The 27,988-nt window shown below is 37.2% G+C and overlaps 1 protein-coding gene across 5 annotated transcripts in view; it reads right to left on the reverse strand.

The window, feature by feature from the left end:
• Window positions 1-27,988, reverse strand: part of GUCY2F (guanylate cyclase 2F, retinal) — a 106,713-nt gene that overhangs the window by 36,137 nt on the left and 42,588 nt on the right. For all 5 annotated transcript variants that reach the window (XR_001598911.2, XM_016160414.2, XM_016160409.2 and 2 more), the window contains 6 exons: window positions 27,483-27,567; window positions 23,536-23,632; window positions 19,345-19,476; window positions 13,789-13,878; window positions 4,699-4,875; window positions 3,061-3,217 (listed from right to left, as the gene is read on the reverse strand). Coding sequence is in view for 4 of the 5 variants with exons in the window: in XM_016160414.2 (XP_016015900.1) it covers window positions 3,061-3,217; window positions 4,699-4,875; window positions 13,789-13,878; window positions 19,345-19,476; window positions 23,536-23,632; window positions 27,483-27,567 (738 nt within the window). In the remaining variant the exon portion in view is untranslated. The remainder of the gene's footprint in view (window positions 1-3,060; window positions 3,218-4,698; window positions 4,876-13,788; window positions 13,879-19,344; window positions 19,477-23,535; window positions 23,633-27,482; window positions 27,568-27,988) is intronic.

The following is a 27,988-nucleotide window of genomic DNA, read 5'->3' on the forward strand; positions in this document are numbered from 1 at the left end:
AAGGACTAACTCTGTGCCTTGCTATGGTGATAAAATCACCTTTAGACAACCAGTGTGGCACAGTACAAAAAGAACACAGAGCTGGAAGTCAACAGACCTGGGTTCAAAATCTCACCTTGGTTATGAATAACCTTACTTTTCTTAACCTCCGTTTCCCTGTCTGTAAAATGAAAGTTGAGCCAGATCATCTCCAAGAGCTTTTCAATTATAAGATTCTATTTATCCCTGTCATCTAAGGTAGGGATCAAGAAGTTTCTTTATTTTATTTCATCCATTTATTGATGCAACAAACATTTATCCTTTCAGGAAGTAAAAAGCATTGAGGGAAGGAAACCTGTTTCTTGCTTTCACAGATCTTATAGTTCAAATATGGAGAGAGGATAGCTAGCTAATTAAACATGTAATACCAACAGAGTATGGTATTACAACAAAGTTAAAAGTGCTAAAAGATCATAAAGAGAACTTAGCCTATCATAAGGGGTCATGGGAAGCTTCTTGAATAAGTGGTATTTATGTGGAGCCCTAAAGAATTAAAATTAGCCAGACTATAATGAGTGGGAAGGCAAGAGTGTCCCAAGCAATGTGCACAGCATGTGTGAAATTCTGGAAATAAGAGAGTACCTGATGTAAATAAACAGCTGGAAAGAGTTCAGCACTGCTGGAGCATAGAGGTGGAGGGAGAGTGATTAAACATGAGAGATCTGCAAGGCCCAGACCAAGTAGGGCTTGTAAGCCATGTAAAATAATTTAAACTCTATAAGAGCAATGGGAAGACCTTCAATGAATTTTGGCACAACTATAACATGAGCAGATCTGTAGTTTAGAAAACTGCCTCTGGCTGTAATGTGTGAAGAATGGATTGAGCATCCAGGCTGCCATTACAATTTGGAGAGTGAAATGAAACACTAAGAGAGAGAGGCAAAGAAAAAGACAGACACAGTCCACAAACATGCTGACACACATGCAAACACACACACTGCAGCTATTCATTCCTCACTCTAAGACCAGAGTTGTTTTTTAAGTTTGAAAGTTCCCAACCTGTGAATTAAATGGAACTCTGGGAAGCTGAGCATTGTGTTTTATCTTTTTTAGATGACTAATTTTGACAGAAAGCTAAGTATTTGACATTCTGCAGCTGGAGTCGCAACATCCAAGCACTAACATGAGGAAACTATTCCAAGAATTCAAATTGGAATCAGCCAAGTAATAACCATAGTACTAGGCAAGGTCAGCAACAAGAACAGGGAGGGAGGAAGGGGAGGAGGGGGAGAGAGAGAGAGAGAGAGAGAGAGAGAGAGAGAGAGAGAGAGAGAGAGAGAATATCACATATTTTTAAATTATGATGACCAAGAGTTTCAAGTCTTCCAAAGCATGGATGGGCAGAGAAAGAGAAAATTGTTATATAAGTTTTAATTTAGCGGGGTGTAGGGGATAGTCTTGAAAAGATCAGAATTGAATTCCTGGAACTACTGAAAAATAGATACATGACTTGGGAAAATATTGAGACTCAGTTATCTCATATGTAAAATGAGAACTGGACAAGATAACACCCTAAAGCTTATTATTCCACAAGTTTTGTAAAGCGTGAAGATGATGCCATTGATGACTGGATTGTCTCTATCTGCGCATGTGCCTCTCTGTCTTTCATTCTTCGTTTCCCCTATGTAGAAAAGTCAGCAGTTTTAAAATTTGTAATCCCAAAGATCCTTTTTTTGTTATGCTGCTTTTATATCTAAGTAAGATATACTAAGTATATCTTGTATTTGTTTACAAGTCTGTACAATAATTTCTTATTTTTATTTCATACAGGATTTCCATATCTTAGCATTTAGTTTTAATTTTTTTTCCATTACAGTTGAGAACAAACTGATGGTTGATGGATGGAAGGGGTGTTGGGGGATGGGTGAAAATGGCAAAGGAATTAAGTACAAATTGGTAGTTACAAAATAGTCACAGGTATGTGAAGTATAGCATAGGAAATATAATCAATAATATTGTAATAACTGTATATAGTACCGGGTGGGCACTAGACTAATTGGGGCGGGGGCAGCAGGGACCGGGTGGGAGATCACTTTGTAAATAATGTCAAACCACTATACCAAAGATCCTTTTAAGCATATGAGTATATATTGTAATTTTGTATCTCTCCTTCAGTCTTTTCGAATTCTCTCTCTCTCTCTCTCTCTCTCTCTCTCTCTCTCTCTCTCTCTCTCTGTGTGTGTGTGTACGTGCGGCGCGCGCGCGTGTGTGTGTGTGTGTGTGTGTGTGTGTGAGAGACTCCCTCTCTCTTCTTTGCCCTTGCAATACTGGTTAAGACTTTTAATGTCCAAGTTTCCTATATATATTTAACACTATTATTTCTCCTCCTTATTTTTTTTCTTCTTCCCTTTCTGCCATAGTTCATTTCCTCCTAGTCTTCACTCAACAACTTCCACTCCTCATCTCAGATTTCTCCTATTTTATCTGTAATGATCTCTACATTGTCATAGTTTAGTGCTGTCACTAGTGCATTAAACAGAAGACAAAAACACAAAATGAACATTGCAGGCATGCCTACTTATTTACTAGAATGGCATAGTTCTGTCTGAAGCCATCCCACACAATCCACAGAGCATTTACTTGCTGCACATCCCCCCTTGCTTCTTTCTCTCTGACAGAGACAGTGAGGGTAGGCTCTAGTGACATCTCATTCCAGAATGTGCTTTGTGGGAGTCCAGCTACCAAATAACCTTCCATTCAATCTGACAAGTATTTTTGAGCACCTACTGTGTGCCTAATACTCAGTAAGTTTCTCCGGGGCATCCTGGGGTCTCCAAACAATATAGCCTAATCCTGTCACAGCAGGAACTCAACATTATTGCAAAGGCTTTGTTCTTAAGGTTAGGCTGTACAGAGACTATAGCCTGCAGACTTAATTCAACTCCTTTGGCTTGGAAATGAGGCTGGATTTTCAACAAAAGTAGGGAGTTGAATAAGCCTGAGGCTTTAATTCAATGCAAGTTCTCATTTGAACTTTAGAGTTACCTTGTGTTCTTCAGGAGGGTAAAATACATTGCTTACCTTCAGCAGAAGGTTCCTCTTGGGAGAGTCTTAGCATTTCCAAGATGCCATTATAGCCATAATCTGTCACTTTTAGTACAAAACGCCCATCTACCACACAGTTCCGAGATTTCAGCCTCCCATGAACAAACTCTCTGTGGTGTAGGTACTTCATGCCCTGCAGATGATACAAACAAGATTTATTTAGCAATGTATTTAACTATTTTGTGCTTTTAGAGCCACTTTCTGAGATTGTTAATGGTATGAGCTATTATGATATTTAGCTTTTTTGTTGTTGTTGTTATCCACGGGCACAGCAAAACTTTGACAAGACTCATTCCAAAATGATTTTTAGTTCTAAAATTTAATTCCATTTTAGTTCTATAATTTTTTGTTTTGACAAAAAGTCATACCTTGTGTGTATAGAGAATTATGGATTATTGAAAGATTTATTGTCATTTCAAACACAGGATGGATTCATATGTATATAATTGCCAATAATTTGAAGATTCTGATTTTTCCCATGAAGGTCTAGTTCAACTCTCATTCACTGTTTACAGGAATGGAAATTGGTATACTTTTGGGTGGGCAAATGGAAAGCATGCATAGCCTGTGACCTAAGGATTCTACTTCTCCAAAAAATGCTTGCACATCTGTACAAGAAAACATATACAAGAATTCTCACTGCAGCTCTCCTTAATAATATTGTATAATTGGAAATACAATAAATACCAATCAAGAAAAGACTGTCCAAATTTTGGTATATCCAAACTAAGGAATATTCTGCAGCAGTTAAGAATAATAAAGTAGATCTACATGTACTGTCAGGGAAACATTTCTAAGCCATAAAGTAAGTGAAAAACGGTAAGTTGCAGATACTATATAACAAAATATACCTCATTTTGCTTCTCTGAGCCTAAATTAAAGGAGGCTAAACACACTTATTTTATTGATAATTGGAATGAGACAACGTCTATAAAGCTACCTTGAAAAAAGTAAGGTATAATACAAAGGTCAAGACTATGATCAATATGTAGGAAACTCAACAAGTATCCAGGTAAGCCCCATAAAAATGCATGTAGATACAATTTCAGGGAGTTCGTGTATTCCAGTGAAGCCCATCCATATTTATGAACACCCTTGGCTGTCAACAGTCATTGCATCAAAGAATGGAGGTGCTACCTGATAGACCCAATGGTCTTTTGGCTATCTGATCATGCTGCATTCCATACCTCCACCTATGGTATGCAAAGACCCATCACCTAATTCTAGACTGAAGCACTTTTTAGAAGGTGAAAGCTGAGTTATGGGCCTAAGAGCACCAAAGAATCTTGAAATGAGCACTTTGCCACATCAAGAAAGCAGAGAAATTGGATGGAAGAAAGGATTGCTGAAGGTGTAGGGTGCTAAATGCCAGCAGGAAGTGAAAACAAATCTGGCCCTAAAATCGGAGGTGGGGCAAGACAGGTGAATCCTTTCTACATCAGTACCTTATACCAGATATGGACAAGGGGACTGTGAGAAGGAATGGGGGCAGACCCTAGGAAAGAAGATTAAGGATAAGATAATCACAACGATCTAAGGAAAATAAAACATCCCAAAACATTTAAGTTCTAATCCACCAGGAAAATCCAATATTTCCTCAGTCTTTCCATTAACCTTGATGAGATCCAGCAGGAGTGATGATTTAAACATCCAGTCAAGTTTCACATCCTCATTTGTCAGTATGTCTTCTAGGCTCCTTCGGGAACAGAATTCTGTCACAATGGCAAACATCCCTGAATCATAGAAGAAGCCCAATAAAGGGTTAATATTCTCATGATGCAGGTCCTTCATCTGGAAACAGAGAGAAAGAGGACAGTCACAGCTGTTTTGTCTCAGTTGGAGACCAGAGTTTAGGGCACTTACACTTCTCTCCACCCTTCTTATGACTGGTGGCTGTGATGTGCAGAATTTTGGCTCCTATGATCTCCAAACCCTAGTGCTACTCCTGTGATTGTGTTATGTTGTATGACAAAAGGGAGATTATTAGGGTGGATCTACCATAATCACATGAGCCCTTTAAATAATAAGAGGAGAGAAAAGAGGAATTCTAAGAGATTCAAAATGTGAGCTCTGAATGCTCCATTACTGACCTTAAAGATGGAGGAAGGAGGCTACAAACTGAGGAATGTAAGTAGGCTCTAGAAGCTTGGTACAGCTCCCAGCTGACAGCCAGCATGGAAATGGGAAACTAAGTCCTACAAAAGCACAGAATTAAATTCTGCTGACAACCTGAATAAGTCTAGTAGTGGTTTTCCCCCAGAGACTCCAAATAAGAGCCCAGCACAACCTGTACCTTGACTTCAGCCTTGTGTGATGCTAAGTCAAAGACCCAGCTGAGCCCTCTTAAACTTCTGATCTACAGAACTGTGATACAATTAGTGGATGCCGTTTTAAGCCACTCTGTGCTATTTTGTTGTGGCAGTAAGGGTTCTGGTCACCAATTCTACTTTGTGCGTGTATGTATTGGAGGGTGTTCCCACACAACCAAATAATTCTCTGACACCAGCTTGGTGTCCTACAATTCAACTTTATTCCAATTCTATTTACATAAAGTCAGATCCCATAGATTAAGAACTCAGTCCTACAAGACTTTCCTCTTCCTGTCAACTTGAGACACAGTTCACAGATCCAGGTCACCTGAGCTTTCAGCTGAACAGCTATAGGTTGGAAGTTCGAATACATCTCTTTAGGTTTGATTATATTTCTAGGGCACCTAACAGAACTCATAAAAACATTTTACTTACTAGATAACCAGTTTTTTAATAAAAATATGTAACTCAGGAACAGCCAGATATAAGAGACACATAGTGCAAGGTATGGGGGAAAGGGCACGGAGCTTCCATGCCCTCTCCAAGCCACTCTCTCCAAGTATCCATGTGTTCACCCACCTAGAGCTCTCTGAGCCGTTTTTTTCTTATTTTTTATAAGCTTTATTACAGAGACATGATTGATTAAATCATTGGTCATTGGTTACCGATTCAACCTCCTGTTCCTCTCCCCTCCCTGATGGTCAGAGTAGTAAGACTTAAAGTTCCAACCCTCCAATCATATGGTTGGTTTTTCTGGCAACGAGCTCTCATCATTAGGTGATTTCCTTAAGTCACCTCATTAACATAACAAAAGACACCTTGATCATTCTCATAGTTTAAGAAATTCAGAGAGTTTTAGGAAATGGGGACAAAGATCAAAAATATATTTCTTATTATAAACCACATCACAGGCAGTGATAAAAATGAATGCAATGATCAACAGAAAATTTCAGAGAGGAATCTCTTTTGGCATATTATAAGTGAATGCTGGAGCTGTGGCCTTCTTCATAATTCTTTGGGAACTCTGTGGAGTGGAGCTTAGTGACCCAGGATGACCAAAGAGTATTAATACAGTAAAAGGTGGAATATATTGTCTTTCTGTAAATATTCATCTACCCAGCATCTATTAAAATTAATAACCTATATACATACATCGGGCCAAAGCCTACAAAATCTGTTTCAGAAGGAACATCTAGACTTCTGACTACATTTTCCCTCTATAACTACTAATTTTTTCACTAATGTGAGACATATTTAGTGTGTGACCACAATGTCCAAGACATTGGACTGCATGCTGGAGATGCTGAGATAAATGAAATGAAATCACTGTCCCCAAAGAGCTCATATTCAAAGATGGGTGCTAGACAAGAAAACTGACAGCTGTATTTCACTGTGAAATTTGTTCTTATAGAATGGAGCATGAGATGCCAAGGAGCTCAGATGTTAAGTATCTAATTCAGTCTAGGGGTTCATAGAAATCTTCCCTGAGGAGGTAATGTCTCAACTGCCATAAAAGACAAGTAAGAGTTAATCAGGTATAGGTGACATGGTAAGAGGGGCTGAGAGTTAGAGCATGTTGAGGAAGCAGCAACATTTTTAGGGTGACCAAAACAGAGTATAAGGGGAAAGCTACCAGACACTGGTCTGGAGAGATAGATAGGAGCCACATCCTTTGAGGCTATGAGAAACTTGCTATAGAATTTGAAATTTAGTTTATAGGCACTCAGTAATTATTATCTATTATTACTACTTAATAGAGGATGTGAAGGTAAAGTACTCCATGATCACTTCTAGACATCTGCTTGGATTCCTGGATAGATGATGATGCTATATGTCAATATAGAGAATTTAGGGATGTTATAGTAGTGGATGGTACCCCATCCTTTACTACGCATCCTACAGCTGCCATGAATGTTGACTGACAACTCATAGCTGCTCCATTTTCAGGAAAATTGTCCTAGAGCTCAAGCCAAATGTTAGCTTTCACCCTCAGACCTCAGCCAATGATTGACTGAGTACAGTACAAAGCTCTAACTCCCTAGCCTGAAGGTAGTACTCATGGCACAACTTACACTCCAGCATTTCTTCCATGAGATCAAATTGAAGCGAGTCTCCACCTGAGATCACATTCTTGCTGAGTTTTATGTCTGGCATATCTTGCTTCCCTCTCTCCCTTTCTCTTGGAACATTTTCTCAATGAGTAATTTAAACAAAAATCTCTATCTCAGGCTCAACTTTTAGAGAATCTGACCTAAGACAAATGCAGAAACAAATTTTTAGTGGTAGAAAAGGCTGATTAATTTAGTTGGGGACCAAATATATTTTGTTATTTAGTTGGAGACATATTAAAAAAGAGGAGCCCATGGGACATAAAGGTGGAATTATTCCACAGACAGTTGGATATTCAGGGTTTGGAGCTCAGAAAAGAAGTCTGATTTTTATAAACAAACAAGAATTATTAATGTGTAAAGAGAAGGTGAGATTAATGAGTGTGAAAGAGATAACACAAGAAATACAGAATAAAAAGTGAAGATGTAAATACCATCATTTAAAAGATGGGAAAAAGAACATTCTGCATGCATACTTAGAAATGAGGTCATAGAAGTGGAGAAAACTCTATTCAGAACACATGAACACCACAAGAAGAATTTCAGGAAAGTCAAATAAATGTCAGAAAGACATACAAATGGCCAACAAATCTATGAAAAGATGCTCAACATCGCTAGCTATTAGGGAAATACCAATCAAAACTGCAATGAGATATCATTTTTCACCTGTTAGAATAGCTATAATCAACAGGTCAAGTAATAACAAATGCTGGAGAGGATGTGGAGAAATAGGAGCCGTCATACACTGCTGGTGGGACTGCAAATTGTTACGGCCACTATGGAAAACAGTATGGAGCTTCCTCAAGAAACTAAAAATTGATCTGCCATATGATCCAGCAATCCCTCTACTGGGTATTTAACCCCAAAGACTTGAAAATTTATATCCATAAAGATATTTGCACACCAATGTTCATAGTAGTATTATTCACAGTGGCCAAGACATGGACACAACTGAAGTGTCCTACGATACAAGATTGGCTAAAGAAGCTGTGATACATATATACAACAGAATATTACTCAGCCATAAGAAGAGATGAAATACCACCATATGCAACATGGATGGACCTCGAGATAATCACGCTAAGCAAAATAAGCCAGACAGAAAAAAGTTGAAATTCACATGATATCACTTATATGTGGAATATAAACCTAAAAGCAACAAAGGAACAGAACAAACAAACAGAGACTCATGGACATGGACTATGGACTAGTGGTTACCAGAGAGTAGAGGATGAGGGAGGAGAAGGGAAGTAGACAGAGTAAAGGGGGTCAAATATAGGGAGTTAGGAGGAGGGTGAAATGGGTAAAGGGGATCAAATATATGGTAGCTGAAGTAAACTGGACTTTGGGTGGTAAACATACAATAGAATATAAAAATGTCAAATTATAATGTACACCTGAAAATTATATAATCGTATTAACCAATGTTACCCCAATAAACTTAATTTAAAATAAAAAAGCCATCTAAATAAATTTAAAAACTAACTAAATAAGTGTCAGAAAGAATTTTAAGAAAATGTAAGTACTAGAGAGATTAGGTAAAATGAATACAGAAAAGTATCTGGTGAATACAATCAAGAGATTAATTATAATATTGTTGACTATATTAGACTAATCAAGGGGATCACTTCATAAATTATATAAATGTCTAACCACTATGCTATATACCTGAAACTAATATAAAATAATATTGTATATCAACTGTAATTGAAAATAAATAAGAAATTATGAATTATAGAAATTTACCCTATAAACATCCTTACGTAGGTAAGCAACTATATATATGTACACATATATGTATATATATACACATATATATGTATGTGTATATATATATATATATATATATATATATATATATATATATAGCCAGAAACATTGCAGAGGGACAGACATCCACAGATCTATTCCCTTGAAACAACAATAAGCTGAACATTTAAAACTTAACAAAAAACTTCCAAACTGCACACCAGCATGTCTGAGTGTGGGATCTGTGCATAAAAGCTACCACAGGTCAGAACCTCGGGAGTCAGGCAGTAGACAGGGAGACACAAGGAACCTGCCTCTTACAGCCAGAGCTCCGTGCAAGAGGAGGGGAAGGGAAGAAGGTGCAGCAGGTTCCCTGAAAAGCACTTCCTGACAGAGCTGTGAGCTTCACATGGCCAGAGGCAGTGCCCAGGTATCAGAGCAAAGAGCAGAGAAGTGGAGACAGCAGAGAAATAACAGTTGATTATTACCAGCAACCATTGCAAAACATGAGGTTGAGCCATAGCCCCTATCCCCTAACCCAGAGGGCCCCTCCACCATATCTTCCAAGACCGAACACTGTGGAGCCCCAAGGAAATCTGAGCAAACACCACCAAAAGTGTTGCTAACACTGACAGGGACTGAAACTGAGGGTAGCAAGCGTGATTGTATATCTATAAAGAAAAAAAGGCATTATTAAGACTTTATATAAAGCAGGCATCCAAGAGACTTAGACACCACCTACTGGAAACCAAAAGAAAAGTGCCTTCTTTGCAGCAGGCTAAAGAGAGACCTTTATATAATAAATCTTTCTGGAAAAAAAAAAGCAGAATACATTTCCATTAATGCCCAGGTGGAGAAATAGTCCATTAAATACTATGAACAACCAAGGTGACAAGACAGCTCAGAAAGTAAGAGAAAAATCTCTAGAAAATAAGCTTTAAGACATAGAAATATGAGACTTAAATGACAGAGAATTCAGGATGGTAATTCTGGAAAAAAATCAATGAGATCCAAAACGATTCATATCAACAATTTCAAGAATTGAAAAAAACAACTAGATGAGCAGAATGAGTTCTTTAGCAATAAGATTGAAACCCTCAAACAGAACCAAATAGAACTTCTGGAGATGAAGAACACAATGCAAGAGTTAAAAATAAAATAGCAAGTTTAGGAAATAGAGTTGGTCAAATGGAGGAAAGGATCAGTGATATAGAAAACAGAAACCTAGAGATAAATCAGAAAGAAGAGACAACCCAAAGAATGAAAAATAATGAAAGAGAAATACAAGAACTAGCTGATACCATCAGGAGAGGAAACAAGAATAATGGGCATTATCAAAGGCAAGGAAAAGGAGCTGGGACTAGAAAGCATTTTCAGATAAATAGTTGGTGAGAATTTCCCAAATCTAAGGAATGAGCTGGAGCTTGGAATTCAAGAAATCAACAGAACACCCAATTATCTCAACCCAATCAGGCCTTCTCCAAGACACATTGTATTAAAATTATCAAAAATAAATGAAGAAGTAAAAATTATCAGGGCAGCCAGGGAGAAGAAAATGGTAACCTATAAAGGAAAACTCATTAGATTATCATTGGACTTCTCAGCATAAACCTTACAAACCAGAAAGGAGTAGAATCAAATATCCAAACTATTAAATAAAAGGAACTACCAGCCAAGAATAATGTATCAAGCTAAGTGCTCATTTAGGTATGAAGGAGAAATAAAGACCTTTCCAGACATACAAAAATCTAGGGAATTCTCCACTACAAGGCCTGCATTACAGGAAATACAGGAAGGGGTCAGCTCACCTAAAACAAAGTGACCAAAAAAATATATAACTAGGAGTAAGGTGACTAGCAGGCAGATAAAAGCAGAGGAGTGCAACCTTTACTAAGAACAGGGCATTATAATCTTAAACAATTAGAAGAGATCTACTAGATCTACTATAGCAAGATAGTAATGAACATTCAGCATACATAGGGACAAATTGAGACAACAATGACTGAAAAGAGGAGGATTCGAAGATCCAAATTCTCAAAGGGGAATGGAGATAAGGCATGTGAAGAAGAAAATGGATGACTCTGTGTGTGTGTGTGTGCGTGTATACTCTCTTCTACATATTCATAATGGTAACCACATGCCAAAAATTCAGAACCGAAGTATATAACATTAAACAAGAAGGGCCAGAGACAAAACCCACAAAACCCAACCAAAATTTTTTTTAAAAAGACACACAAGGACAAAGAAGCAATGAAAATACTAAGCTACCAGAAAGCTAAGCATAAAATGGTTGTAGGAAAACCTCATAATTCAATAATCACCCCAAATGTAAATAGACTGAACTCACCAATAAGAAGTCACAGAGTTGCAGACTGGATCAAAAAACAAAACCCAACCATATGCTGCCTCAAAGAGATACATCTCAGCTCCAAAGACAAATATAGACTCAAAGTGAAAGGGTGGAAAATGATATTTCAAGCAAATAGCAGTCAGAGAAAAGCAGGAGTAGTGGTACTAATATCAGACGAAATAGACTTCAAAGATGATAGATAGATGATAGTTAGATGATAGATACATAGATAGATACAGATATAGATAGATAGATAGATAGATAGATAGATAGATAGATAGATATAGAGAGAGAGAGAAAGAGAGAGAGAGAGAGAGAGAGAGAGAGAGAGAGAGGTTTAGAGTGGTAGTAGTGTAAATGAACAGAAATAAGCAGATCATAGATATATTTTTAAGATATAAATCACATGACTGTAAGCCTTGGGAATAAGGGAAAGGGTGAAATCAAGGATTATTCTATTTTGAGCATTGAGTATGGTGGGCCATTTATTGAGATGGAATACACTGGCTTAGAATATGAGCCTACTTCTCCAAGAAGTTAAACTGGATCACAAGGTGACCCAAGATGAAGTTAAATTACTCCTGTTGGACATGGCAGCTATTGGCCGCCAAAGCTGCCTCCTAAGCATAAAAAGCCTGACATCTATGACAATTCTCTTAATCTAACGTAGCTAAAACAAGCTAAGGCAGACATGAAAAATCAGCCCACATGTAGAAAAATGAGCGACTTCTTTTAAGGTTTCATTGTATCATCTCTCATGGACCAAGCAGCCAAAACTACTGGGCTCTGAACCCCTATTGAAAGACAGAGTTCAAAGTGATTATATCAGAGACTTCTAGCTGTCCCATACAAATCTACTTCCTTTTTGTATTGGGGGGACAAAAAAAACTAGTCCACATTTTCCAGACTCTTTTGGAGCTAACTGTAGTCATACAACTGAATTCCAAGTAACGGAATGTGATAAGTGATATTTGTAGTCTAAGGCTTTTAAAAAGTTAATAGACACCATCCATATTATTTTTCTGCTTCTATAAACGAATGCAGATGATGACAAGGCCTTTGGATATAGCAGAGCTATAAGCTGGTCATATTCTGTGTCCTTGAATCATCATATAGGAAGAGAATCACCAGCCAATCAATAACACCTACCTTATACTGTTATTTGAATAAGAAGTAAATATCTGCTGTCTTTGAGACATTAAATATTTTGGGGTCTGTTATTACAGCATCTAGCTTTATGCTAGTATCCCTAGCATGGAAAAATTTCAGGCCTAAATTTTTCCTAAATCTTTATAGTCATATATCCTCAGCTATAAGCAATAATGAAGATTATATATAGGAAACAGTTAGATACCTCCATGCAGTCATGTCTTACTGATATTCTGGACAACCCCAGGAAGCAGAGAATGCTTGGAGCACCTGCTTTATCAGGTGGTTATCTAAATATTTACTGGGTACACATGTACTTCACCTGTTCCATAGTATTTTCCTAGCTGGTTATGATCAAAAGTTGAAGATTTCAATACGTCATGTCTCCCAAGATTTTTGTTAGTACTAAATCTGACATGAAACCTTAAATGTTTCACAAATGTTTTATGTACTAGCAGTTTAAGGAGGAACCAACATTTTAAATCCCTGCCTTATCTATAGGCTGCTTCTTTAAATAAACCATCCAAGGATTCTTTGAAAATAATTGGTGGGACAGGAGAAATTACCATTTTTCTTATGTGAATGACTTTTCCAGGTGTGGCAACTGGAGATTTTGAATGATTATGGGATATGTACTTAATAATAATCATAATAGCTACCATTTTACAAAGAAGCTACATGTCAGGAAATGTGCAAGATGCTTTACATGTATTATCTCTTTGAATCCTCATCCAACACTGGGAAGTAGACATTAATGTACCCCTTTTCAGATAATGAAAGTGGGACTCAGGGAGTTGAGGTAACCTACCCAAGTTAGTATAGCTCTTAAGGGTAGAGCTAAGAATTGGATCCTACATGTGTCTTTGACTCCAGAGCCCATAATTCTACCATTACATCATATGGTTATATTGAGCCAGTAGCAACCCTGCAGGTTCCCTGCACTAATTTATTAAGGGCTCTTTCCTAACTGCTGGTGTTGGTTACTTTGGAGAAAGGATTTATTTTAGTGGAAATGTATATGAAAGAGGGTTTCTCATACCATTTCAAACATGTCACTTGCACTGGATTTGATGAACTTAACATCTCCAAAATCTCCAGATGGGAACTTTTTAAGCCACACCCAATCACCCTAAAAAGAAAAGATAGAGAATGGTGATGAGACTTAGTTGCCACCAGCTTTAGAGAACTGACCTTTCTGCATGAAGGATTTATACTTAGACGAACAACCCAATCAAACTTTGTTCCTCATCGCTCACCTGCCACCTCCTGGACATTCTGTATTCCGAGCTAAAAATAAGGTCATACAGAAGAGTTAAAAATTCCAATTAACTAGAGATGAAAAAACAAGTGCAGGTACGCAGACCCACAGAAAGTGCTAGGTCATTTCACTTATTCATAGCTAAGTGATGTAGTACCAGGTTCCCTGTGATTAATGGTGATAGTTGGTTTTTGCAATTCTCACTGCCTTGAGGCATCTATAGCGGGAGATATAGTGTAGCAAATGCTTTCTACATTTACCTTAGTCCATTTTTCTCTTGAGACAGGCCATTTGGGGGGGGCCTCTTATGCTTTAATCATGAATTGACTGGCTTAAATATAGATTAAATGTTATTTTTATTTGTATGCACAAATGTACTACCATAGTAATATGAGTAATCTAGAGTCTTTCAGAAGTCTATTTCTGACTTTTTAAATATAAAATAGCTGTCTCTGAGGCTGCTTTCAAGTCAAAAACAATAATTATTTTATTGTCTTCACTTTAACACCAGTGTCTAATACATAATTTTCTGCTATATGTAGAGCCTACAAAGATTCATCAGTCATCAAACTCTGTTTAGCTTCTGCCCAACTCAAAAGTTTTTTCTGAATTTTCAAAAGTAATACAAATATGGAGTTCTTTACAATAATAATAATGATAATAATGATAATGATGAAGATGATGATGCCTTACAATTGCATAGTGCTCTCTACTCTTCAAAGTGTTTTCACATCTATTACTTATAACCTAGAGATTCCAATGCAGGCTGTACCAATTTGTCATTAAGTAAAAATAATAAAGCAGAGAGCTCTGTGCAGTCAAATTCCAAAAATAAGAGAGTAAAACTCTCTTATTAAAGAATATATCCAGCTGTGGCACTTCATCCAGAGACCTGCCAAAGGGAAAGACCAATACGTAAGCTGCAAGCATCTGAGTTACTCATCCACAATTTGTTAGAGAACATCTTCTAGCCAAGGAGCTCAAAACTCTTTAACTAGGGGATAGCCATTAGAGGCCTTCAGCAGCTGAATAAAACTGTGCCAGCCAGGCTCAGTGCCCAAAGTCCAGTGATCCTCAGTCCAGGATCAATACCTGGCAGCAGCAGAATGGTCAAAGTACCAAAGGCAGCCTTTCTGGTCTTGTGCCCAGCAATTCTTCAAGTGTGATCCCAGTCCAGCTACATCATGGTCACCTGGGAACTGGTTAGAAAAGCCAATTCTCAGGCTCTACCCCACACTTATATTACTTAATCATAGAAGTCATGAGGGCCTGACATGAGCTTGAAGTTTTAGCTTTCAAAGGACTTTGCCCTTTAGAGGGGTCAAAGTCTAATGCTTAAGCTGAAAGAATAAAACTCTAACTGGGAATTTACAAAATCACCCAATGTGGGAGATAAACTAAACTAATGGGCAAGAAAGCTTTCCCAGAATCTTTGTAACTATATTACTTGGCCCATGGTCAATCCTAGCCAATATGGCATCTTTTTTGCTAATTAGAAAAGGGTGTTCTCCCTGAAGTGAAAAAGAAATAATTACGTGAGAATATTATTTTACAGCCTGTGGCGGCCCTGTAACATTGGGCAGCAGCCCTGGCTGTAAACATATACACATGTACCACACTCTTATTTACTCATACATCCTCCAGATACCAAGTAACACATTTCACTAGCAGCATGAATACTTGTATACCACCAAGCCCTGCTAGCCAGATGAGGCCTCTTCATCAGGTCTGGAGTCAGGCTGTAGAGAAGGGCTGAGAAGCTTAAACTATGTCTCCAAGAATATTAGGCAGGAGAAAGGAGTGACCTCACGGAAACTCCTGGGACATAGCCAAGACAGCACACAGCCAGGTACACATATGTTTACCAGTGACTATGTATATGCATAGTCCAGTGTGCTGATATAAATGTAGATATGAGAAGGTCCCCCTACACCTCATTTCAGAACTGTGCTTGAAGGCCAGAATCTCTTTGCCCACTTCGTTGCCATTCTCGTATAAGTTAGAATATATCTACAATGTGAATAATAAATATGTGGTGCCCTTATGCAGTGCACAACCTGAACATTAGTACTGATTGCCCCGACTCTGCCTATACCCAGCATATAATATGATCTTCCTGGAGCCACCCTATTACAGACATGGGTTAGCTTTATCTATGGCTATTAGCTTTTACAGGTAATTAAGCAGAAATTTGTTTCTGCCAAATCATTAAATTTGAGAGCTGGAAAGGGTCTTAAGTATCCTTAGCCCAGTCTTTTGTATTTTGATAAAGGAATTGAATCCTGAAGAGATTACATGACTTGCCCAATGTCAGGGGGCTAGGTAGTAGTAGAACCAAGGACTTCCATCTCTCACTTTGTTGCTCTTTAGTTTCATGGGCTTTCTTTGGTTTAGGGGATTTGTGTGTGTTTAAGATTTAAATAATTCTCAAAAACCACATAAGCAAAATTTTATTGAGTCTGTGTATGTCCTACTTCACAAATAATGAGGATAAAGGAAGAAATGGGCAGTTTATCTTTACCACACATGCACTACTTGTTTTGTTTTGTTCTTTTCTTTTAAGAGAAAGAATGATAAAATACTTCACTCATCATTCGCTTTTTAATTAAGAAGAAATATCGAACTCTATCCACTAAAGTTTTTAGAAGTAATTTAAAGTCCATCTGTTTTTGCACTAAGTAACTAAGAGTCAAGAGAACTAGATCCTAAACCTGGCTCTGTCTCAAATACTGAGGTGGCCTGAGGGCAGCTACTTAATTAGCCTGAGCTTTAGTTTCCTCACTGATAGAGCTAGATGACTTAGATGATTTCTTGGGTCCTTTGCAGCTTTGATGATCTGATTCTGTGATGAGAGAGAGAGAAGATGGTTGGTGGGAAGGAGATGGGTGGAGAAAAAACTATAAGGGATATAGAATAAGGTGAGAAGATAGGAGAAAAAACCCTTTGGGAAAGGGAGATAGATGTGTATGGTGTTCAGGGTGAGAAAAAGAAATGAGACAAAGAGGAAAACACAGGAAGAAGTTGAAAGGCAATAGAGTCAGAGAATGAAGAGGGAGGATAAGTTCAGTGGGTTCTCTTGGACCACCTCACCCCTGTCCCCTAGACAGTGGCTATCAGAACAGATCATGACGTGTTCCTACTGCATCTACCATTCACAGCTCTTTCTCCCCAGCAGCCTACTCATATGGCTTTCCTTTCACATCTCATAGAGTATCTATAGTAAAAGGGCTGATTTTTTTGTGTGCATTCCCAAATGGTGTGGACCTGTGTGTACAATCAAAGCATGAATTTGTGTCAGTGTAGTACAATGTTATAGCACATCCTTAAAGAAGCCTGTCCTTTGCTATTAGGTGTTTGCTACTCCAGGCACATTTTCTGGAACTTCCAGGTCACTCAATAGCAATTATTATGAAAATTTGATTTATTTTAAACAGAAACTAGATAACAAATCTTCTTTAAAACGCTCCTAATAGAGGGCTAGTTCAGAAGGCATACTGGACCCCTTATTTGATCTGCTGATTCAATTAACTTCTGCTCCCTCCCAGAGACCTCTTTAGCCCTAGCCAGGAAGTTTTCTATCTTCAGCTGTCTTTCTTAACACCATGTCATTAGCCTAATCTTGACTTCATGGTGTGATATTATTCTCACCAACACACTTTGGCCTACACAGTTCAGAAATACTCATGATCTGCCTGACCAACACTCATTGTAGGAACTTATTTAACTCTCTGCCTCTTTCTCAAGTGAGAAAATATCTGACTGATACTTAAAAACCAGTTATATACAGATTTTTATTTTTCCCTTCTCAATTCTACACTATCCAACTCTACCAAATAAAACATATCACAATTCAACACTAAATTCTTCCAAAGAATCACAGAATCATAGCACATTCAAGCTTGAAGAAGCCTCAAATATTTCATAGTCCAGTAATTCTCAACCCTATCTGCACATACAGGGAAACTTTAAAAAATGCCAATGTCTAGGCCCACCCCACACCAACTGAATCAGAGTTACTAGGGGTGGACTTGGGCACAGGTATTTTTTAAAGTTTCCTATGGAGGTTTTAATGAGCAACCAAGATTTAAAAATTCGTTCAACCCCTCATTTTACAGATAAAAAAACCCCAAGAGATTGCCTTCAGTGGTTGAGATTAACATCAGGATATTAGAAGCGTCAATACATTTATAAAATCATCAGCCCATTCCATTTGACATTCAAAAACTATGTGATTATCTTGTCTTTGGTCTTTGAGGGAGTAGAGCTGTTAGTTCCCCAATATTTCAAATTTAAACTTGACGAAAAAATCTCCTCTTTGATTAAATTAAGTCCAAGGCAAGATCCAGAGATTTCCTGCCACAAATTTAAGTCAAAGTGCTTAGCTACAGAGAAAATATATACCATGCCAATTTTGGTATTTTAGGTCCCTGTCAATTATTTATCCAATGGAAGAGAACATTCACTTGGAAAACTAAATGTGGTAGATAATCTAAAAACTCATTCTGTCCTGTTTTGAGCTTTCTTTGTAGTTACTATTGAAGTTGCGAGTGTTTGATGCTTTGGGGAGTATCTTCAAACAAAACAAGGAAACCACACTGGGAAGGCTTCACTTAGGAGGGACAGAAAGGCAGTCAAGTTTTTCTTTTACCCTCTGCTTAACTCTTTCCTGCTGAGAAAAAAAACACAATTCATCTCTCCAACTGATGCAGATTTTTTCTGGTTGCCAAATTTCAGTATCTTAAAACAAGGGGTCAGAGGTGGCCTCTTAAAGCTTAAAGTGAAACTTAAGTGAAATAAAAAAGATTTATATTTTACACAGAAGAGAGTAATTTGTTACTCCAAGAGTCAGTACAAGCTGAAAAAAATAAATGAATAATTTAAAAATATTTCAACAATGCCTAAAGAAAACAGGTATAGAAAGAACAACAAGAATTCAAAGGGATAGGTTTTCCCTGAACTCTATGCAAACATGTCTCTAGATTTCCTTTCACAAAAAAATTGACTCAGAAAGTTATTTTTTATTATTATATCTATATCTTCTGGAAGGAGTGACATGACTAAGTGTTTGGGTCTCAGACTTTTTTTCCACATATATAGTAAATACATGGAGTTGAAAAATCAATGAAGTTATAAGTAAGTAGATTAGTTGCTAAGGAAAATCATTGTAAAAAATGTTGACCAAAGACATCCGTAAACAGATAATGAACAAAAAACTTAAAAATATTACCAAAAGCCTCAATATTTTTGCCCAAAGACTAAGTCCTAAGTCACTAAGTCCTAAGCCTCATTTTTAAAACCCAAGAAACCAGCAGATTAGATAGCTGTTGAATATCCTACCTCATAAATTGCTATGTTAGAGTTGTCATAAGTAGCTGGAGTTAGACACCCTGAAGAAAAGGAGAGCCTTGGAGACCTTCCACTTTGGACCTCTGAAGTGATCTGGAAGCTTACACTGGCATGACTTCCTCTCTGTGAATGGATTAAGAAACAAACGTTATGAGCAAAATTCTCATGATTTAGGACAGAGCATTGAGCTATGGTGTATGTACTGTGTTTATCTTTTTCGTTTCTATTTTTTATTCCTAAGAAGGTAACTATATAAACTGAACTCTGTAAACATGAGATTGATCAATTTTCCCGATCCCTCGGCACTTTTTTTAGGTCAGTGTTGGTTCCATGCTTCAATGCCATATATGACAAAAGAGAATAAAGGTTCGTAGGTACTTCCATCTTCTAAAGAAGATTAGAATCATAGATTTGGGAGGCAAAAAAGAACACAAGCTATAATTTATTCTGAGACTCTCATTTTATAGACAAAAATGGGGAAAATATAAAAATCTAACATTTTGAAAAAATCAATTGCTGAAGTAGGACAGAATACTACCCATCTGACTTTTAGGGCTGGCTCCTTTTGTTATACCATCTTGAAAGGAATCCCTCTTTGTGCAGGCAAGATTAATGGCAGAAGTTATCCCAGAAAGTAACAAAATGGTAGAGAGTAAGTAGATCATCTACCCATGATTTACAAGTCTAATGCTTAAAGAGGCCAAAACCCCTATTCCTTTATTTGTTAACTTGTAAATCTAAGTCTGGTAAGGAAGGGCTAGGAAGTGTACAGCTCAATGACAAAAGGAGGAGTTATCTGTTGTCTATGTTAGCTTTTAAAACTGAACATTTTTATCTTCAACTGAACCTGCAGACTTATTTCATATGAAGAAATAATAAGTCAACAGGTTCTTCATATTTTTCTCCATGTCTCCAAATATGCCTATTTTTAGAATTAAAGCAATTCAGAGCTAGCATTTATATTTGATAATGTCTATGCCAGCCCCCACCCCCAACTCCAACACCCTTCTTTTACAATGAGGAAACGGAAACCTAGAGAGGGACATAGGGACTGGAAGAAGAATGTAGACATTACATTTTATGGCATTGTGTGCTTTCTACCATATTATGCTTTATTTCACTCTTGCTTGCCAATAAAAATTAATTTTAAGTACTTTCATACACTCTGCCCTTAATGGTCTTTGATAAACTAAAGATCACTAGTTGATTTAGTACTGAGTTAAGTTAATTCTACCAACACAAGACTATCACAAAGTTTCAAGGCAATAGTAAACTATACCCAAACACCAATGTGTTGAAATCCCAACAGCTCAAGATTCAGACAAGATGTAAAACTTGACTCTTCACATAGCTCTTAAATCAACCTGAACTCTCTTCAACAGAGCAAAGCCAGAGAGAAACCTACTCCCCTTTCATTTTTTATTTTCTTATATCAGCAAGAGCACCTAGATCTGTATAGTGAGATACAGACTTCTTCATGAAGGAGAAAGCAAGAGAATGTGCCAAAATCCACATACATTTGGGCTTCAGCTTTACTTTCCTCTAAAAACTTCCTTTCCTGATCTGACTTCTACTGAACTGCCAATTTTTCTAGACTGAATTAATTTTATATTCACCAATAGTTTACACTTTCAGACATTCCACTTGGATGGAATTCTTGGCTTGGCTTCTTGATTGATTAGACACAGCCAGCTGCAAGTTTGTGACTACACACCAATTAAGGATAATGTATGTTCCCCTATCTTTTCCCATCAGCATCCTTGATACAAGCCAAGTATCAACAGGGATCTGAAGGCCAAGAGCTATGTTCTTCTAGGATAATGCCGTCCTTTTTCACCTGGGCCAAAATAGTAAAAAATAAAAAGAATATTCCCTATAAGGCTATCAAGCCCTGTTGCTATCATTTTTCTCTTCATATGGTGCAAAGTGTTGATTGTTTCTTAACTCTCATTATGTAGAAATTTATGCACAAATGAAAGAAAATATCTATCATCATGAAGAAGATTTTAAAACCCTAAGCCCTGTGTTTATCTGAAGGTAGCATTATTCTGCTGTTTATAGTGAAATTTGTGAGAAACTGTATGAAACCTAAATACATTTTTTACTTCAGTGGGAAAGAGAGAAGACATAGATGGAAGCTCCATAGACATTACTGGACTATTGCAAGGACTATACAAAGAAAAGTCTAATCCAGTTCAATATTGAGCTATGTTTATTGTTTTGATACTTTAGAGCCAAAACTTCTAGGCAATTGATATGAACTGTCATTTTGATATGGATACCACTAAAGAAGTGAGGATTTTAAAAATTGGTTTATTGCTTTTGACCAAAACTTCAGATTTCTACATTTGGACAATAACTTCTAGCCATCTGCTTTTACTATTAATCATCTAATTCTGTACAAAAAAATATTTTTCACAGAATTAAATATTTGTTTTTATAGTATTGTGTTATCTATTGGAATTGCTTTAGAGCTTGCATTTCAGTATCTACCCTTTCTAATTAAGGTGAGAAATTTCATAGAAGATATATTAAGTGTGGCAAAAACAGACAAATTCTACTACCATAAGTCCCAGGGTCCTCTGGTGGCTTCAAAAATTAACACCAACATTCATAAGTTTTCATAGCATGAGGGTGGATATATAGCTTTCAGCCAGAGTGGTTATTTTGGCATTCAGCAATTCACTTCCAGTAACACAATATCAGCTTTACAAAATGATTTGAACAAGTAAGAGGGTTATGTAATTGAGAATTAAACAAAACAGATGAACATTTATTCCAACTGGGTAGGCTATTGCCATGCAAATTCATTCTCACCCAGCCAACTAGTTAATGCACACCTTTCAGTGTCACTTTAGGCAAATGATCAGTTTGGTCACAGAATTCTCAGATCTGGTACACTAGTACATGGGGACAATATGATGTATTTGTGCCCTCTTTTTACATTCTGCTACCACCATATTACAACTTTCAAAGAGTGATATTTTTATTTTGGCCCTCTCTCATTGCTAGTTACATTTGATAAAATACTTCCCCACACATTCACACATTCTCTTTTCTCTGCATAGGATGCCTCTAGGGGACAGGTAAATAATAGAAATTGATGATATAGGCTGAATATAAGACAATGGAGAGTGATGGGAACTGTATCAAACTACAGAGGGCATGCTTCTTCCAAAAAAGGTACCTACTACTGAGTTCTAGCAAATTATCACAGTGATTCCCAAGGTTTATAGATCTTCCAACCTTTAAAGGACACCCAGGAATCCAGATTTTCATTGATAATCTCACATTTTCAAGATTCTGACTACTATCTTTTATAACTATAAAGACAGACAAAAGTGGTTGACAGTTTGTGATCTGCTGGGTGTTTGAAACACCCTTCTCCACTGATCTATCTTTTTTGAAATTTTACCATATTTATAGTGCATTTTGTGCAATATGGTATCTATTGACTTTCTTGTGTGGTATAATTTGCCTTTCTGACTTGACTGTAATCTCCTTGAAGGCAGGGACTACATGCCACCTCTAGTGCAGGGCCAGAGTATATTAGCAGGCACTCAGTGGAGATCACCATTTACCACAAAATCACAACCAGAAGAGAACCCCTGGCAAAACTCAACCGTCTTTCACTGGTTGATTCATTCATCAAACTTTTATACTATCAGTACCTATTATGCTATCAGCACCATGTCAGGTGGTGTGGGCTAACATTAAAAAAAGATATACCTCTGCCCTTGAGGAACTAGTAATCAAATGTTGAATCCAAGTGTACAAGGAAGAGATACATGAAGTCAAAGTCAAGGTGCTCCAAGTGCACTGCATCACCTCCACAAAACTGTTCTAAGACAGCACTATCCAATAGAAATGTAACATAGGCAACATATGTAATTTTAAGTTCTCTACTAGGCACATTAAAAACATAAAAAGAAAGATGAGAGTAATTTTAATAATAGACTTTATTTAATCCAATATATCCAAAGTATTATGTTGACATGTAATTAAAATATATATTTTTTAATTTAATGAGATGTTCTACATATTTTTGTACTGTGTTCTAAAGTGTGTACTTTATTCTTACAGCACATCTCGATTTGGACTAGCCACACGTCAAGTGTTCAATAGTCACTTGTGGCTTGTGGATACCATATTGAAGAAATAATAGAAAGAGAAGCTCCTTACCTTACTGCCAAAATGGGGATTGATAAATGTCACATCTTCCAAAGTCAGTAGAATTCTATTGGGTCCTTTAATCAACTGGATTTTATTTATACGATGCCTGAAACAAGCATAATATCAGAGGGTCATAGGGGGCTGAATGTTTTGCCACCCAGGGCAAATTTACCCTATGATAGAATTTTAAAAATACACAGGATAATTGAGAGAATAATCACACATGGATTTTTACCATAGTATCCATAGCAAGAAGAGACAACAACCCTTTCCTTACGACCTGCTGTTATAATGACCAAAGGAGAAAAATGAAAATGCTATTGAAGAGATAGCAAAAGGGAGGGGTGGGGGTGCTGCATGGGGTTAGTATCGGAGACTAAAAAATGGTGTTCCCACATAAAGGGCACATTCAAAAAAAATCACCTCAAATACTTTTTAAGAACTCAACACTGTTTTCATATACCATAGTATATATTCTAAGAATACCAGGGGCAAGAATCGTTAACCTCCATTTTATAGACACAAAAACACATTAAAGAAACAAAACAAAATTAAGCAACTTGTGTGAGATCCCCTAGCCTGAGGCAGGGCTGGAACTAGAATCCTTGGTCCCTGGCTGTGGGCCCAAATTTCTGCCCACAAGACCACTTGTCTTACAAAGTTGCATCTATGCATTGCCAAAACAACAGGTTGAAAAGTGGAAAAATTCAATCAGTTGGTTGCTTTGTCTACATGGTTCCAAACAAGTGTGCTGACTAGCTTTTTTTTTTCTTTTACTGAATGAGTCTCTTGTGTGAGCATTACATAGACACAGTTTAACCCTGATTCTTTCTAAGCATGCCAATTAATTTGCACTAAATATAATTATTTCCTATAAATTAATTATTTGACACATAGGAGTTTATGATGTCTACCCACATAGTCAGGCAGGTCATGTTAGTCGAGCCAACAAGGCAATTTGAGGACGTGGAGGGAAACTTGAATTGGTCCATGTGGTTATTTTATTCTGTTTTGTCTTGGGGTTCTGACAGCTTTGGTTTGGCTTCACTTTTTCCATAACCCCTTAATGGTTACCCTGCGGAATGTATTAAAACTGAATGTCAGAGTGGGAAAAACAACCACTGAATCAAAGTGTTTCATCAAGTTGTTTTAAGAAGTCTATAGTGTCACTATAGCTTTAAGTATCAGCAACCCAGTCAGTTTTTTTCTCAGTGATTTCACTGGTTTATAAACAAACAATCTGTTTCTAATTGTCTGCCAACAAATATGTCCCTTATCACTGTGGGAGTTGCTGCCATGCAGAGAAAATTAAAAGAGCCCCATAGTGAATTCTTGGGTAGAGCACATGAATCTTTTGGCAAAGTAAAGCACTACTCCCTAACTTATCTGTTTCATATGTGTAGTAAATTGTCTTAAAGTAGGCACACCTGTCGAAATAATCATGCTACAGAATATACTCAACTAGAATGAGAACTGGACTCCCAATCCAAAGACCTAGGGTGTAATGCAGATTCTGTCATTAATTAGCCAGATGACCTTGGATAAATAATTTAACTCTTCATGCTCCAGTGTACTTATCTATTTAGCAAGATAATTGTCCTTGCATTACCTGCTTTTCTATAGTTGTTTTGAAAATCTAATGAGATAATGTATGTGAAAGTGCTCTGAAAAGCACGAAGTATTCTGAAAGTATAAGGGCTCATTATTATCATTATCATCATTAGTATTACAAAGCATGGGAGAGCTTCATAGAAAGGAGAGGCAATCTGGTTCAGAAGAGGGAGAAAGGAGGAGTTCAAAGAAACCCTTGTTTTGGAGTAGTTGGGTTTTTTACCCATCTTTCTTTCTGAAGAAAGAAATTAAACAATCAAAACACACAGAAAATGAAGGAACAGAGAGTCACTCTCTTGCAAGTAATCACCATCTATTACAGAAACTCATCAGCCGCTCAGCCTTTCTGATTGCAGCCATGGTGGGAAGAGAGAGGGAGGTAGGCAGCAAAGAGAAGGCGTCTTTTGTGCTTTGTTAGCTGAAGAACCAAGAACCAAGTGACTTTGGAAAATGATGTGCTTCTCTCCCATCTCTGAGTTTTCTGTGACCACTTGAAGCATCAATTGTCTCAAACTGATGTCCCTCTCCAATCATTTTCATCTCTAATCATGTCCCTCCCCAATCACTTTTTTCTCCAGTCTTCCTTCCCCATCAGCCCACATCCAAACAAATCCTCTCCCAACCCCCTGATTTTTTTTTCCTTGTCTTATCAAGAATTGAAGATTTGGCTCACACTAAGCCCAAAGAATCAGTTCATTTTATGGGACAGACCGGTGAGACCAGTCATTTGGGGCAAGGTGGCACAGTGGGGGTGGGGAGGCAAATAACGTAAGCAGCTGAGTGACTCCATTTTCCACCTTGCCATAGAACGTTCTGACATTGAGTAGCCTGAGGCTATTACTCTTTGAATCTCCCTAGAGGGAAATGTTTTTTGATGAAATGACATTTATTTTCACTAAGTATGTAATGACATTAATTAAATACGTTATTCTTTGGCAACGGCTAAATTAAAGACATTAAATTTCTGTTCTGAGCAGAAATATGTCACAGTCACCGAAATTAAAAGAAAAACTTCCTTTGAACTAATGTTTTTATTAAGTGCAAGCTAACAAAATTCATAAGCTACCTACTACTCTGTGTGGCTTTACCAAGTTTCTAATTCTGAGGAGGTTTTATAATAGTGTTTTTTTTTTTCCCCACAGCAATGCCAACATATTACAAACTAAGAGTAACACCTATTACAGTTTCAATCCACGGTTTCACAGACATCAGAATATCAGAGCTGGATCATCTAATCCAATTCATTTATTTTACAAATAAGAAAAATCTGGCCAAGAGAAGTTTAGTGTCTTGTCCAAATTTGTACAGCTACTTAATACACGGTAGAAATTTTTCTTGATCAAAATAGTTCCACTCCATTCCCTACCATGATTGTGTCACATTGTTATCAGGACCACCCTTACAAAGAAATAACAAAGGTATGGTCCTCAGGGTGGAAAGGGCAAAATGTGAGGATTGTAGTTGATTTCATTTTTTGCTTTCCCTAAATCATCCTAATACAAGGAGGCTTCAACTGTTAAAATGCAAAGATTATTTTAAAAAGGGGATGTCATATTAAGCCATCTTTAGCCATTTATCCCTGATTCTGATCAGAGTAATTGGTCACCTATCAAGGGATCTGAGGGAGAATGACAAAGACTTGATAATAATGATGATGTTAATGATTAACTAGGATAGCTTTTTTTCCCCAAGGAAGAAAAGCAGTAAAAAAAAAAATCTGTGCTATGATACTTTGGGCGAAAGGTATGAGTATCAAAGTGAGGCTTCTGGGCTCCCAACAATCAGCATGTGCCTGGGAAGAAGTTGAGAATTACCATTTGTTGAGCACCTACCATGAGTCAGATATTGTTCTAGGTGCTTTACTTTCTTTAGTTGATTTAATCTCCACTACAATCCTATGAGTTAGTATCATTATCCCTAAATCTTAGACTGTAGCCAAATCTACCTAATTCTTGGAACTTTTAAAAATACTCCAACTCCATTCCCTACAAGTTCATACCATTTGGGGAAGGAGGTGGTTATAGGAAATGCTGCCAGTGGAAAAGGGAACACAGATGAGGAGTAGATATGCCCTAAAGTACTAGTTCTCTTATTTCACCATAATGTTAAGAGCCAGATTTACTCAGGCAACAACGCCAACAACAAAACTGAGGAAGTTATTCTTGGCATCATGAAAACACTTCACCCTAAATGGGGCCAGTAGGGATGGTAAATCACTATGGAAAAAATAAAATCAGTGGGTCATGTAATGAGGCCATTGTACTATAACATAACTTCCTGGAAATCAATATTAACAAGGTTATTATGGGCTTACATTTTTATATACAAAAAGAACAAAAATTTACCTTATAAAGTAAGCAAATCCATTAATAGACACCAAGGCTATAAGCAAAGCAAGGCAGACCATCACAGCAAAGGCAGGGTCAATGCCTGCAGAGACCGAGAGGAAGAGGAAGAATGACATTATCAGAGAGAAGCTATAAATAAAGGTCACAACAGAGCGGCTCCTCATGCTTACTGGTGGCTCTAAAATCAAGCCGCATCTACCTAACTTAATTCCATTTTTCTACAGCACAGTCTGTCTTGTTGACTTTATGAACACAAAAAGCAATTTCACTGTTCTGAAGCAAAACCACTCACCATTCTGAAAATAACAAATTACATGAATTAAGGCTGACCCGGGTGTTTCTTTAGAAGAAAAAGTCCACAAATGAAAAACTCTGAGTACCTTAATTTAAGCTGGATAGCATTAGAGTTCTTGAGAATAAATATGCTATCTCACCTGTGAAGGGTAAGTATTATGTTGCCTTCAAAAAATAAAAGAACTTTTTAATTCATCTGAGCCCATAGA

The sequence above is a fragment of the Rousettus aegyptiacus genome, unplaced genomic scaffold (assembly GCF_014176215.1).
Source record: "Rousettus aegyptiacus isolate mRouAeg1 unplaced genomic scaffold, mRouAeg1.p scaffold_m13_p_9, whole genome shotgun sequence".
NCBI lineage: Eukaryota > Metazoa > Chordata > Mammalia > Chiroptera > Pteropodidae > Rousettus > Rousettus aegyptiacus.